The sequence below is a fragment of the Takifugu rubripes genome, chromosome 13 (genome assembly GCF_901000725.2).
Source record: "Takifugu rubripes chromosome 13, fTakRub1.2, whole genome shotgun sequence".
NCBI lineage: Eukaryota > Metazoa > Chordata > Actinopteri > Tetraodontiformes > Tetraodontidae > Takifugu > Takifugu rubripes.
In genome coordinates, this window is record NC_042297.1 from 20,217,178 (window position 1) to 20,231,551 (window position 14,374).

General features: G+C 45.3%; 1 protein-coding gene and 1 long non-coding RNA gene across 3 annotated transcripts; one reads left to right on the forward strand and one right to left on the reverse strand.

Moving 5' to 3' along the window:
* Positions 1–1,856: 1,856 nt before the first annotated feature.
* dbndd1 (dysbindin domain containing 1) lies at positions 1,857–11,046 on the reverse strand. Of its 2 annotated transcripts, none has more exons than XM_029845993.1 (4): positions 10,666–11,046; positions 8,420–8,572; positions 5,414–5,551; positions 1,857–3,714 (listed from the first exon to the last, which is right to left on the reverse strand). In XM_029845993.1, exons 1-4 carry the CDS (start codon positions 10,694–10,696, stop codon positions 3,566–3,568), a joined length of 471 nt encoding a protein of 156 aa, XP_029701853.1. In that variant the 5' UTR covers positions 10,697–11,046; the 3' UTR covers positions 1,857–3,565. The 2 variants fall into 2 exon arrangements, with proteins under 2 accessions (XP_029701853.1, XP_003970041.2); XM_003969992.3 differs by having other exon boundaries at positions 1,857–3,711; positions 10,666–11,035.
* LOC115251957 (uncharacterized) lies at positions 10,934–13,783 on the forward strand. The gene is made up of 3 exons (XR_003890443.1): positions 10,934–11,064; positions 12,018–12,110; positions 12,187–13,783. It is a non-coding gene; the product is annotated as an uncharacterized lncRNA (long non-coding RNA).
* The last annotated feature ends 591 nt before the right edge of the window (positions 13,784–14,374 follow it).

The window sequence follows — 14,374 nt, forward strand, 5'->3', positions numbered from 1 at the left end:
GATCTGCTCTGGTAGAGTTTTGAAGCAGCTTCGACATCATATCGAATCCATTTAGCTTGTAAAGCATCCGTGAATGTGCACAATCAATTGTGGACTGTCTGTCTGAGGGTTGTAATGTTATAATGCAGGTATGCCAAACAGTTTTCTGTCCCAGTAAATAATAAAATCTATACGCCTAATCTGCACGACTAATGCAGAGCAGCTGCAAACACCATGAGACTCTGATAATTCTGATCTCTTTCAGCGTGACCTATACGCTGCACAAGTCTGCAGCCTGGTGTGTCTTTTCCTTGGTAACTTCTCCTATACCGTAGCTATGAGACACTTGCTGAGCAGGACTGAAGAGAGGCTCTACTGGGAAAGACCTTCAGCCAGTTCAGATTAAAATTAGAGTCCAGACAAGAAAAAGAAAATCTGATTTAATTGAATTATTCGGTTTATGCCATCATACCCCCTTTTATTACACGTTAAACACACCATAAACATTGCTACATCTACAGAGATTTGGTCCACTTAGCTTTGCAGTTAAACACGGAGGCTTCAAGGTCAATAACTCAAACCATCAAATGAGATTTGGATTTCCAGGCCCCTGTAATGGGATTTAATCTGTCCAATAAATGTCCAGTGCAGCACCGGTGCGCCTCTGGCCCGCTGTTGCTGTTGGCTGTAGTTCTACTCTTCCACCGGTGAGCGGCGCTAGGCCGACAAACCGGGGGTGCGTCGTAATCCAAATACTGAGATGAGGAACAGTCACGTTCACGCTTCTGCCCACGTTTACCTGTTGCAGAGAGTGACGGGTGCTTCCAGAAACCTGGTGTGTGTGACTGTTGATCCAGTCAGCCAGTTTAAGATGCCTGGTGCTGGTGATGGGAGCACTGGGAGATCTGAGAGAGCAGAAGACTGGTTTTGACAGAACTGGAATAGGTCATCCGAACAAACTTAACATTTGTTAAATAGCTTTATTCATCAAGCGGCATCATAATAACAGATGGTCCTAGTGGGAATTCCCCACAGTTCTCACAAAGCGTGTTGATCAGCTGAGCACGTCCACCAGAACCAGAGTTATCTGGAGTTAATTCAGTCGGATCCATTGTGAAATGTTCAAATGGTCCGGACAGGGTCAGGACTTGGGTCAGGACTGGTCGGTGACGGCAGTGGTCTGGTCTGGATTTGAGATGTTTGAGCTGAGCGGTGAGAGAAACTCGTTGATGCAGTTGAAGAAGTCGTTCTAGAGGTCGTTACTGCTTCTTCAGCCCGAGGAAACCTTTGCTTTGGGTCTGCAAAGCTTCTCCAGCAACACGCAATCCTTCCACTTCTGGAGTCCATGTGGCCACGTCATGTGACCGTAGCCTTTAACCCAGAATGAGCTCGTGCAGCGCAGCTGCTGAGTTGAAACAGTTTGAAATAAAAACCCTTCAGTCAGAACCAAAAAAACACAAAATGACAGTTGAAACAACATTTCCTGGTGACCTTCAGCAGCTTCAGGTGTTCATATTTGGATTCTAAATCATAACTGTATCGCAGCAGAGCTGTAGGGTTCCTGGACCGAGGAGTCCCAGGCTCCCTCTGAAGGCTTCAGTAGATGGTTGGACTCTCACATTAGCCCTGATGGGTAAATGTGGAGCCTTGAGGTTCAAGACGAGTCCACAGATCAAACTTATAGTCTCCTTTGGTGACATCTCAGATAAGATGTGTGTCAGATGTTTGAAGAGGTCCCTCACATTTACTAGAAAATGGGCCCCAAACCTCTTGAATTACCATGTGAGGTGTTGCTAAAACTGATGCAGCACATTTGATTTGGTCCTTATTCAGATCGCAGTGACGTGATTTCCACTGACAGACACGCAAGAGATTTCTAAACTGTACAAGTGTTTTATTCAGATTACAAAAATGTGCTTTGTGTGGCGCCCCCTAGTGTTGAGGTTAGACAGAGCAGATAGGAACATTAAATCTTTATGTTTGAACACATCTTCACCCTTTCTCCCTGTGTAAAGACTAAATAACAACAACAACACAACAAACAGCCCAGTTTAAAGTCACTGTATCACATCATTTCATGAATATTTTAGTTCCAAATGTCATTATTCAGTAACTCTCAAACAAATGGAGCCCTTTTATAGACATTCAGTATGTCACATGTGGCATCACGCATCATACAGGATACAGGAAGCTTAATCATGGATTTTCTATGTGGTTCCATCATTAGTCTAAAGAGCATGCAAACACACGTGGAACATGTGCTGGTTGATAGTCAGCTTGCCTGCCTGATAAGGTGATAAAGATGTAGAAAACACAATGACAGCTGGGTTAAACTCAAATGTTCATGTCGCTGACGCCTTAAATCAGGTGAAAAAAGCTTCAGCCTCCCTTTTGGGACCACTCACTCCTTTTTATGCAGACTGTGATCAGCAGGCTTGATTAAATGCTGCCCTCTTCAGTTTCCATTAGATAAGTGTTCAATTTATTCCATAATGCACCCTGAAACATCAGATATGATCAGAAATACTGCTGCAACTGAAACCAAAATGTGATTTTATTCATATTTTAGTACATTTTAAACATGCGAGTCCAGATTGGCATCACTCTTCATTTAAGTAAGACTGATAAATAAATGACAGAAAGGGTACTTTAAGTCTTATTTATCCTCTTCCTCCCAGTGTTGCTTCTGTTCCATTGAGTTATCGGCAGAGATCAGCAATGGGATCAGCTTCGCATCACATCACGTCTTAAATCAGCTGCTTTAAAGATGAGCACAAAAATGTTGGCACTTTGTTGTAATTTTTGGCATTAATGCAGAGAATTGATGCTGTGGAACGCTCTGGTCCGACCTTCTAACCAGACATCTCAGCAGCAAAAGATGGATGAAAAAGTAATTAATTTAAAAAACAAACGTGAATATTGAAACATGTGTGCATGTGTGTGCGTGTGTGTGTGTGTGGGGGGGGGGGGCTGTAAATACAACAGATAGGAGTGGAAACGTTTAATTTAAATGATCTGAACTAACAAATTGTTCAACAGGAGATGTTGGGGGTTGGGAGAGTGGCAGCTGTGGATGAATTCATCTTAATCAGAGGCTTCGTCATAAAATCTCCCCTTTCCAGCGTCGGCCTGCACGTGTTGCATTTCTAATGGCTCAGATCTATTTTTCCAGTTATGCTGGTAATTCAAGCTGAATCCCAGTATCTGAACTTCACAGGAAGGGTCGCGGACACAATTTCAAACCAATCTCACGGATCAGGCTGCTCGCCGCCCTGAGAGGCTGCGAGGTCGGAGGCCCTGGCGCGGCGCTGCCGGCAGACGGGGGATTAGGGAATTCCTTGCATGAATGATTGCGTTGCTTGTGTGTAGAAGAGCAGAGAAGAGAGAGGGAAGGGGAGGAATGGCGTGATACTGCACATCTTCACCATCAGCACGGAGCACGTCACACTGAACTTGTTAGTTGAGCACCATGAAGGGTTCTGGAGTGCTCGGTGGCACGCGGGAGGCCTCTCGGGCCAGCGTCTTCCAGCTCTGGCTGCCTCCGGCCTTTCTCCTTCTCCCTGTTTCACATTAAAGGTCACGGCCGCTACGGCCTCTCCAGCTTCATCAAGGGGTCGGGTGCGTCCGAGTCACTGTGGTGCTTCCTCTCGCGGGGGGGCTCAACTTTGCTGCAGCGCGTCCATGAAGGTGAACGCATGTAGCCACCTCTGGCTATCATGGGCTGGTGGGACCCTGCTGGGGAAAATGAAATACTGTGTGACACAAAGATGTGAGAAGGTTAAATATAGTTACAGAGTGTGTCCATGTGCCGTGCCCTTCGAGCTTGACCTCAGTAACCTTTAATACCAAGCACATGTCCACATCTGCTAACAGCAGGCTTCAGTATGTGGAAATTCTACCTGCAGTGAACATTCTTCTAGACATTCCAGATACCATAGCAGCCTGAGCTGTGAGAGGAGGAGGAGGAGTGTGTGCAAGGTGCGTTTTTATTTGTTTAAAGTAAAAATGTATGGAATAAATGGTTGCAGTCCCGTGCCCGACCACTTGGTGGCAGTGTGACACGCCACAGACAGAGAGCAGGAGACGCCATTAGTCGGTCTGCAGGTCATGACATTCTCCCATTAGAGGAGGGGTTTGGGGCTTGAAAGCGTATTGATCTGAGAAGATTGATGGTGTAATTTAATGATGACGAGCTGCCGTGTGATGTGATAACTTGATAACTGTTCGTCTCTCCGGAGTACACAGCCTTTGCGCGTGTGATATTTGCAGCCTTTGCGCGTGTGACATCACGTGACACTGATTGTGTTGTTTTCTCCTGGGTGTCCTTGTCCCTTTTCCCTCCCTTCAACCCCGGGCACGGCTGTATCTTCTGTTTTATAAGCTTTCTAAAACCGCTCACTTCTACTTGACCCCAGAGGTTACATCACTGCAATTACTGCAAACTGGGAAAGAAATACCTCCAAAAAACCAAATACAGACGCCATCACATAATCTCACTGATAAGAATGTGGTCTATTGTGTCCTGCTTCCAGCTCCTGCAAGCATAAACTGTCTACCCTCCCGACAGCCAGATCACAGTCAGGAGAGCCGTTATATAAAAGTCTTCTGTCCTCCACACAAACTGGCTGTGCTGCAGGTGATCCTGGCTCAGGAAGCTGCATTAAAATCCAGCCCAAAATGCTGAGAGTGTGGAGTCAAAAGGAAGACAGCAGAATAAACAGAACAATTACGACGTGGACGTGCAGTAAATAACGTGGGACTGGAATCAATCACGTCATGTTAACTGTTGAAAAGGCTTTGAAGGCGTTTCTTGTTTCCAGTAGAAACAGTGAATTATTCAGAAAGCTACATTTAGCATGAACCCGTTCGCCCATCCTTTCCTCTCTTTTCACTGTCCCCTTCCTCAACCCACCGGGATCAAATTATACTTTTCGAGTCGATGAGCATTTTTGGAAAATTTGAAGAGCTGATTATTCTGAGCACATTGCTCAACATGGTTAATTTAAATCGCTGGCTGTGGAACTACAGACGGCAGCTTATAGAGCAGATGGCCCTCAGGCACCGAAGGTCACGCTAGCAAGATGTGAGCAATAAAGATCCAGGAAAGAAATATGGAGCGTTTAAAACAAGTTTCTGTATCATCCTACAAATATATTGGAGCAGCAGAGAGATGAGGAAGAGGAACAGGAGAGAGCGGAGAGAGTCTGGATGAGGCTCCCCGGTCATAAATAAAACCTGAAGGATTTCACTTCTTTAATGCACATGCGTTAACATCGCTTCGATACTCATGCTTTGGTTAACTTTCCCTTCTTAATCGCATTTCTACAAATGAAAGAAATGAGTTTTATTCTAAGCAAATTTTGTTGTTCTTTCTTGCATTTGTTTTGCACATTTGCACTCATGTTGTCTTGTCTGTCAGTGAAACGAGTCGTACCTGCAGGCGACCCGCTGTGGGCCTCCTCGTCAGAATCAGCAAAAACCTCCGCCAGTTCCTGATCAGACATGTCAGTCAGTTCTGTCAGATCCATGAGGTCAAAGTGGACCTCCAGAGAAGACACGCTGCTCAAAGGTTCTGCGTCAAAAGGGGACGGAGCAGACAGGGATCAGTTAATGTCTCGTTAGGAAGAATCAGCGTCTGATGAGCAGCAAGGCCTCTCCAACCATTCCCAACAGCAGCTCATTCTCTGGCTCTTCTCTGTCAGCATTTTTTGTTTGGAGAATCACCAAATGACTGATTTCAATTACAGCTGCGCTGAATTTGTATCTGCTTTATAAACTTTGATTCCTCCTGCTGACACAGTTGAGGGTAGCACTGCAGCACACCCTCCTTTCTGAAGCAACTGACAGTCGCGGGACCAAAATAGACGGTTCTTTAGGGCTTTTTGTTCTCCACCGTCCTCCTGAGCGTGCTGCACCTGTTCATTTGTTCACCAATGTCTTGTGCTGTGCCTGCATGTCTGCAGCTGCATTCCACTAAGGCTGCCACCAGAGACGAGCCTTTTATTATCATGCAAAGTTAAGTTGGATGCAAAACCGAACACATGGCGGTGGTGTGAGACAGTAGAGGAACGTTTGCGTGATGCATTTGAGGTGCAGTAAAACGGCCTGAAAATGTGCAGATAGCTCGGTGAAAGTAATCAAAGTGAATGCACTGTTATAAAACCAGGGAATACCAGTGTGCTGCGCAGGTTAGGAGAGAAACGTCTCCAAAGCTCAAGCTCACATCCACTGAGGGCTGATTTCCAGGGTTATGAGGCTTCAGGCTGCACATCTACTGCTGCTGAAAGCATTTAACTCTCCTTAACGTCCTGCTGTTTAAGAGCTTTAAGGACTAATAACAATCACGCTGATGTTCCAGACACACCAGCGACAGATGTCACAAGAATAAGAGAGGCAGGGTTTAAAGGGAAAAAAAGCAATAAAAATGTCTAAAACCTGCAATTTAATGGAACTTCTTTTAAAAGAAAGGGATGAAGGAGACTGAGTACTAAGAACGTGTCTCCGTGTCCTCTATTTCACCCCAAACCTTCTGCTCTGCTCTACATGCACAGCGGAGCCTGGCCTTCATGTTCAGAACCGGGGCCATGGCCACGTGGATATGGCATCTATAAATATTCACAAAGCCTGGCGCCATGTGACCAGAATAGAAACAATCTCTTGATCTATAATTAATAGCACAATTGCAAAGATGAGGAAAAGCTGAGAGCTGAGAGAATCCACACCAACAAAAAAAGATGCAGATGGGATCCCGCAGGGCTCTGTTTCAGTACCCTCCATGTGGTCATTAACCAAACATGCTACTATCATGACGTTAGCCAAAGGTATGTGGACAAATCTCTCCTCACTTCCACCCTCTGCTGAGGACGAGCTGCTGAGACTAAGTTTTGCTGGTACTTTTGTCACATATTACCAGTTCGGAATGCTTCGCGACTATTTTTGTGAATAAATGGCACATTCCCCTCGGGCTCCTGACGGGCTGCTCACAGCGATCGGTCGTTTGACCTGTCTTTCAGTAAGAGTGAAGGAGCGGGAGGCAGCGAAGGGGGGGGGGGGGTTGGAAGCTGCAGGGGAGAAGAGAGAGAGGAAAAAGAGGGGTGGCAGGAGGAAGAGAGCAGTTCCTGCACTACTGCTGCTCTTCATTTTAAAGGTTTGCAAGGTTATTAAAATTCTGCTGCGCTTGTTTTCAAAGCACCTCTCCCCCATCTCCTTCTGCCTCTCCCACACCCTTTAGCCATGAATAATTGATCAGTGCATTTTCTCTCCGCAGCAGATGTGCCGAACAACTGCCTTCATCTGAAAATCCCATCAGGGGAGCAACAGGGAGGACACACCCTCAGTTTTAAGGTGACGATGATCTACCAGGAGCAGGGAACACATCACCTCCCTGTCTCTGGAAACATTTACAGCTTTGATCTCCATATCCCCCCTTACACACTCTATTGTTCATGCTTTGCCTCTGAAGCAGGTTTCATCAATGTGCAGAAAACAAGAAGCTGCTGGCAGCTTCTCAAGTTGCACTAAAGACGATGAGCGATCAGGAGAGACGGAGGAGAGGAGGAGTTTTCCAGTTAACAGGATAAATACAGCAGGTGTTTCTCAATAGAAACAGAAGCTTCATCTAAATTCGTGTGCCAACCACGAGACCTGGATTCAAGGTCACGAGGATCTGTGGTCCACGAAATCAAAGGACAGAGACGGTCTCTCTTGTCCTAATTAATAATATCCAGGTCTGGGCTGGAGAGGCAGCCAGATCCTCCTGGGGAGATCCTCCCGGGGAGATCCTCCCGGAGAGATCTTGGCAGGGCAGGATAAACCTGTCTCTTTGCTTTAGGTCTACAAAGGTGCAACGGGCTCGCCGAGCACCGACCACATACCCCCGAATCGACCCTCAGACAGAATCTTCACTGGTTCTGACCCTGATTAGAGGCTTCCTGAACCACACGTTCTCTGTTCATCCTAAACAGGAGGAGCAACGTTGGCCTGATGAGTGTGTCCAGTAACAGGAGATAAGGCTTTTGGAGCGTACGTTGGCTCAGAACAACATTTTGTGTTGGCCACCGTTGACAACAGCCACTGGTTCCGTGTCTCATTGAGGCACATAAAGGTGGCCTTGTCATGCGTGTAGCCCCAGCAGCACCGTGTGGTTCTGTGGGCCCTGAGTGGGGCCTCTGTATGAGACGGATGCACAATGACTCCTTTCAGCAGGGCTGCAGCCCCTCCGAGAGAGTCAGAGCAAAATATCTAAAATGAGAAGCGATCACTTGGGATCACAAATGGGATCACAAATGGGATCAAGCATGAGCGCCATGATTAGGTTTCTGAGAGAACACCTGAGATCTCGACCCACTGACGTTCCCTTATTTGTTTAACACTTGTGCAGTCAGTTCTAGAGGCCCTTCTGTTCACCCGTTCAGCGTCTCTTCACCTCCTCCGTACTCACGTCTCTTCTCGGTGATGTGCAGCAGACTGGCGGTGTGTCCCGGCAGCCCGCCCCCCGCCTCCTCCTCCACCCCTGCAAGGCTGTGGAACGCCTCTTTAGACAGGTCACCTGAGCTGGAGGGCTTCAGCAGCTTCTGGATGTCCTTGTCGGGCTCTTTCAGCACAAAAAAGTACAGATACTGATAACAAGTTTCACCGCAGAGGTCAACATTTTTAGTGTTGCATCATTTGTGTGTCAGAAATGATCGTTTTACCACCAATGTTTGATTATAATACCTTTATCATTTAATGCTTCTGTGGCTTCTAGACTCAAACTACACAGGGCTGCACTATCTCCACTATCTCCAGTCTAACAGACGCTGATAAAACAATCGCTGAAGTCGACCCTGAACACTGTAAAACATCAGCGTCAGACCCGCTTGCTTCCCAACCGGCTTGTGTGAACGCGGTCCAGTTCCCACTCTGAAACCCTAAACCTGGTCTGAACGCCTCACTGTTCTCTTTGTCCTTTTTTTATGCTTTCGTGCCTTCCTGACCTCATTCCCACAGGCTACACTGTTGACTCGTTCGTGCTCAGGGTCAAAGTGGTTTTGTGATTCAACGTTTGTCGCATTATTCCCATTTTTTCACGGAGGGAGGAAAAGCATTCCCGGGGCCTCCCGAGCATCGCTTCAAAATAGAAAAGCGAGTGTAAACAGCCTATTAACAAAGTCTGAAATTAGACAACACTTAAAATAGAAAGCTGTGAAATGCTGGGCCGCACAGTTTACTCTCTGGACAAGAACTGAAGTTTGTTTGTCTCCTTTTGAACAAAATCAGGAGGCAGGAGGACAGAAGCTGTGTCTGCGTGCATGCAGCGATGACATCAGCTCAGCTTTTTATAAGATTAGGTGCAGATTTGATGGAGAGCAGTGTGGGAGGATGGCAGATTCCTGATGGGCCTGACCAGATGGTGGCTGCAGTATATTTCTACAGAGCAAAAAACAACTTTCTGATTTCGCTGTTGATTGATGATCCAACCGAGCTGCAGCGAGGCCACGAGTGCTCTCCTGGTAATAAAATGTCCTGGGCAATCGTTTCAAAGTTAAAAAACCTGCTGGATTACTGTTGCTGCAGAGGCATCATTCAGTTTCCTACAACCGCTCCAGACAAACAGTCAAAGATGCAAAAACACGTGTCAGCGTGGGTCTGATGGACTCTTGTGTTTTAAGCCTTGAATCAGCTTTAAAGTCACACTGATATGCAGCCCAGAGAAACATAGTAGCGCTCAAGCAAGTCACAGTAAAGGAAACACACACAGATGGTCTAATCCAGACACCACCTGCCAGCCTGGATGAAGAGAATCCTGGGTAAATACAGGTGATTTAAACATCTTAGCAGGGATACGTGGCGTGTTTCCAATCACGACAGGCTGAGGTCAGAGGAGGCAGGAGGGGGATGTGAGGCAAAGCTTAAAAAAAGTTCTCTGATCTCTCTCTGAGAATTCAATCAAAGACTGTTGAACAGGCCTGAAGGATTAACATCTAATTACCCTTTTCACCAGAGCTGTGGTAAATTACCAACGTGTCACTGAAATAGAGGAATAAACATAGACTTCGTAATGACTTTAATAATTTACTATCACTAATCACAAGCTGTTCAGGAATTATTTGTCTGCTAGTTGCTTTAGGGCATCCTAATGTCACACTTTATGACCCTGCGGGGCTTCCTTAGCCTGACCTTTACTGTGATCATGTCTCAATCATGGTACGGAGACAGTTGGTCAGGTAATTATTGAAGCTGCATTTAAAGAGCTCTCACCGATGTTTGAGGCCAGACTGGGTGAATTCTTCCTCTGGACTCAGCTTTACCTTTCTTTTTTTTAAATTTATGCTTGTTAATAATCTGTCAGGCTTGAGACACAGTGTTGCTTACACAATTTACCACGGCTGGAGCTAAATAAAACCAGGAGCCCTTTGAATGTGAGTGTGAAATCACTGAGTGGAGCCGCCACAGGGTGCAGGGTCCTCAGCATGGTGATCGCTATTGTACTGCAATTTCTGTTGCATCACTTTGTTCTGGTTGTTGGTTAAACTGGACTGAAGGAATTGATCCCAGCAGAGGGACCTAAATGCAGACAAGTGCACATTTAAAATGTATGTGCCATTCGGAGCACAGTTTCACAAGACAAAGACTCAACGCCCATGTTTGTGCACTGTGACACCAGCTCCTGCAGAGAGGAAAGAAAAGAGCAGAAATGTATCTTACCTGGGCTCCCTGCCCCTCCCTGTGCCTCCATGCAGCCCAGGCGAGTGTCCTGCTATTCACCACACCGGCATCGCAGACAACCAGGGAGGGTAAAAAGGGAGAGGCGAAGAGAGAGAGACACACACAGACAGAGAGAGAGAGATAGAGAGAGAGCGTGTCTGGCTCTGTGCGCACCGGAGAGAGAGCAGGGTGGGACGAGAAGATACCGCCAGACGTCAGCCGTCCAATGACCACTCCTCCTCCTTTTCCTCCTCCTCGTCTGCTCTAGATCTCCCAAACAGGTGATGTGTCCTCCTGCTCAGTCCACCTGCTCGACTCTGCTGCCATCGGAGCTGTCGGTGAGAGGGGCCAGTCCAGCACAGAGAGGCAGGGCCGCTGCACATCTCCGCTCCGCCCGCTGTAAGTGAGGCTTCCGGCTCGGTATGTACAGGACGGGGGGTGTGGGGGGGGGGGCTCCCAGCCCCAGCCCCAGCCCAGACTGACGGAGACACAACAGGCAATCGGGGGGTTGAGTATTAGATTAAATCTGCTCAATTAATCTCCAACATGCACAGCAAGGCACGGGAAGGTCAAACTTCACCAAATTTAACCATTGTTAAATAAGATCGCAATGTGATGGAAATCTAAATTCCAGACATCCGGAAAACATCGACTGGTGCTCAGTCTCACGTAAATCTGGTGGTGAATGTCTCCCTCTAGCGGTAGGTTGTGAGTCTGTATCAGTGAAAATAACCCAGTGGCGCACACACACACACACACACACACACACACACACACACACACTTGGGGTGAAGGTGACACTTTGTGAATTCACTAGCTTCATTATTATTGCAGTGAGAGAGTAAAACAAACAAAACGTGCTGAATATATAATTACATTTTTATCTATGTCAAAATATTAATAAAATTACTTGACCCTTTTATTTGACTATGGCACTGAACAGTCAAACAAACTGTTGGTTTATTTCTCTGGAATATGCACACATGGAGAGGTTTTCTGCAAGGCAGCCGCAGCGGTTGCACAATAAGGAAAATAGTTTTTTTCATAACAAAAGAATGATGCAAAGTGTCATTTTGCTCTTGAGTGAGAAATCATGTTATATCTATTATTGATTTAGGCCAGCATCTCACTTCACAAGGGCAGAGGGCCGTTGCTATAGCAGCACCTAGAGTCTCTGTGCACTTAGTGTAGGTGTATTCTAAATATTGTTAGAAAATTCAAATATTCTTTTTTAAAAAAGAACAAACTGAAAAAGCAGCGTACAAGTTAAACAGAGAAAATTGTGCATGTTGATGAGAATAGGGTCTGTAATGAAAGCAATTAAAATGACATTTTCTCTTTGTTATTGTAAGTATTTGCAGAACAACGCGCGATAACAGACCTGCGTGAGGACGAAGGCGCTTGGACAAAGATGGACCATTTTGTGTGACGTCAGTCATAACAAAGTATTTGAACTTGTTTACTTCTACAGAAACTGCACAAGGTTTGGCCTCCAAAGTGTGTTTATGCTCTCTTGCACAGAAGTGGCCAGTGAAGGAACGTTTCCATTGCTGTGGCATCTCCTGACATCGATGGGATGGACCGCCGCAAAATTCGGCATAAATATCCCATCGACCAGAGAATAAATGCTACCAACCCTGGTGATTCTCAGGCATTTCCTGCCAGCGCCACAATAACATTTGTGGCTTTAACTGTAAAGTGTCTCATAAGTTTGCAGGAATATTTGGCACAGACATCCGTGTCACAGTGTCGGTACATCGGAAGTGTTCATTCCTGCTCTTTATATCTGACGAAGTTTGATATTGAAAAAGACGAGCCTGGTTTTCTCACCTTTGGCGTCTCCCTGCAGAGCAGCACGCACTGGAGAACCTCTCAGTTTCACGGAGGAAAACGGTCACACACATCTCTCCCACATTTCTGGAGAATATTCCAGATCATGTGATATTACTTCAAAACTGCCACAAACACAACAGTTCACTACAGTTTCACTGCAAAATCCTGACCAGTATGATTGTGGGAAGTATGAGTCAAAAGACAGTATGAAGAGGTTTAATGTGGTCAGTGCAGGGAGGTGAGTGCATGGCACAGAGATTAGTTCCTCTCATGGGACTGTGGGAAAGAGGCTCACAATGAGGCACAAATAGTGATTCAGATATGAGTAATTAATACCTGCCATCACCAAACGCCCCATGTGAAGACAGAGGCTGAGGCGCTCCTCCTCGGATTCTGTTTCATGGATGTGACACACACGAGCACAAACAGAAGGACCACACAAGTAACAGGCTTCACATATCTGCTGAAAGACATTTCTGGTTATACTTGGACAACAAAGATGACAGAACGCACGTTAGTACAGATTAGTGAAGATTTCTTCTTGGAGATGAGAATAAATCAGCGTGATATTATTGGCAGTGACTTATTTCTCTGTGTATAACCTGCTGATCACTGCTGATCAGGGCATCGATCAATAAATGATTGGGAGGAAAATGTTGCAGATCCTTAAAACACAATGACACACACAATGAGAGTGACGACCCCGTTCCCTTCATGGGTATATGACATTTTTGGATACGTTCTATACTTAACTCACTTGTGGTAGCAAACGTTCCTCCAGTGGAGATGAAGAGTCTTTGCAGTGATTATGAATTTAGCCTCAGGTCTGACGTTCCCAAACAATTCTGTAATCAGGACCAGCTTATACAAGGTAGGTTTTTATCCTCTATGATTTTGTTTTCATCATTGGTTTGGTTCAAGAGGGCCTGTTTTATTTTTATTTAATTTAATTTACCAAGTGGGTAGTCTGTTTTTCCTTTTCTTGGAGAGAGTCGGGAGGCTCGGCCCTCTGTGAGGTCCTTGCACACAACAGAAGTGAGTAACAAGTAAAAGGACACAATTTCTCTGATAGATTGTTGCTCCCTCATGTGGAAGTCCTTCACTTTTCTGTGCAGCATTAGTTTCTTTAGCTTTGATTTATGTTTTATTTAGATACAGCTGCATTCTTTGGTAGCTGCATTTATTTTTTTTGGATGGATTATAAGCTGTGTCTTTTTCTGAAGCTTCAGTAAAGACTGTTGTTTAACTTATTATGAATTAGCAACCATAAACTGTTTGCTTGTAATTTCCCTGGGTACTGTTGTCTGTTTTGGTTTCATTTGGACCTGCCCCTGTCACACACAAGGCTATATTTTGAGATTATATTTTGTAAAAGAAAATATAAACCTTCGCTTTGAAGGAATAACAGATTTTGTTATCTTGACCACTGAGTATAATATATGAGTTTAATTATGCTGATGATAGTTTTCCTTCAAATACAAATCAAACATGACCCAGATGGATCGATGTCTGGCTCAAAGGAACACTGGCCAGTTACTTCTTCATCTTAATCTTCTTTGTCCTTTTAAAATGCTTTTATCCCGAAGACCTTGAGCTCCCAGGAATGCTTCATCCAAAGCTGTTGTCACTTTCTCACTGGGACCAAGTGAAGTGAACCTATGATGCTTCTGCCTTAATTTACAGTAGGTTAAGTAATAGAGAGAGTGGCTCAGTAATAACAAGAAAGTGTGTATAACATTCATATAAACAAACATTATCTGCAAGATTTAGAAACCTGCACATAGTGTCAAAAGGGAAACCATGTTATTCTAAATAGAAATGGAAATAAATATGCTAACATGCAACATATACGCGTATTTATGAGTCAATGTTTAGT

Bases quoted from the DNA above. Each gene is read 5' to 3' on its own strand.
- dbndd1 (XM_029845993.1), bottom strand. From the start codon at position 10,696: ATGGAGGCACAGGGAGGGGCAGGGAGCCCAG. The intron at 8,573-10,665 runs GTAAGATACATT...TTGTGCTGAAAG, and splicing joins GGGAGGGGCAGGGAGCCCAG to AGCCCGACAAGGACATCCAG. The intron at 3,715-5,413 runs GTACGACTCGTT...CATTTTCCCCAG, and splicing joins CCACAGCGGGTCGCCTGCAG to CAGGGTCCCACCAGCCCATG.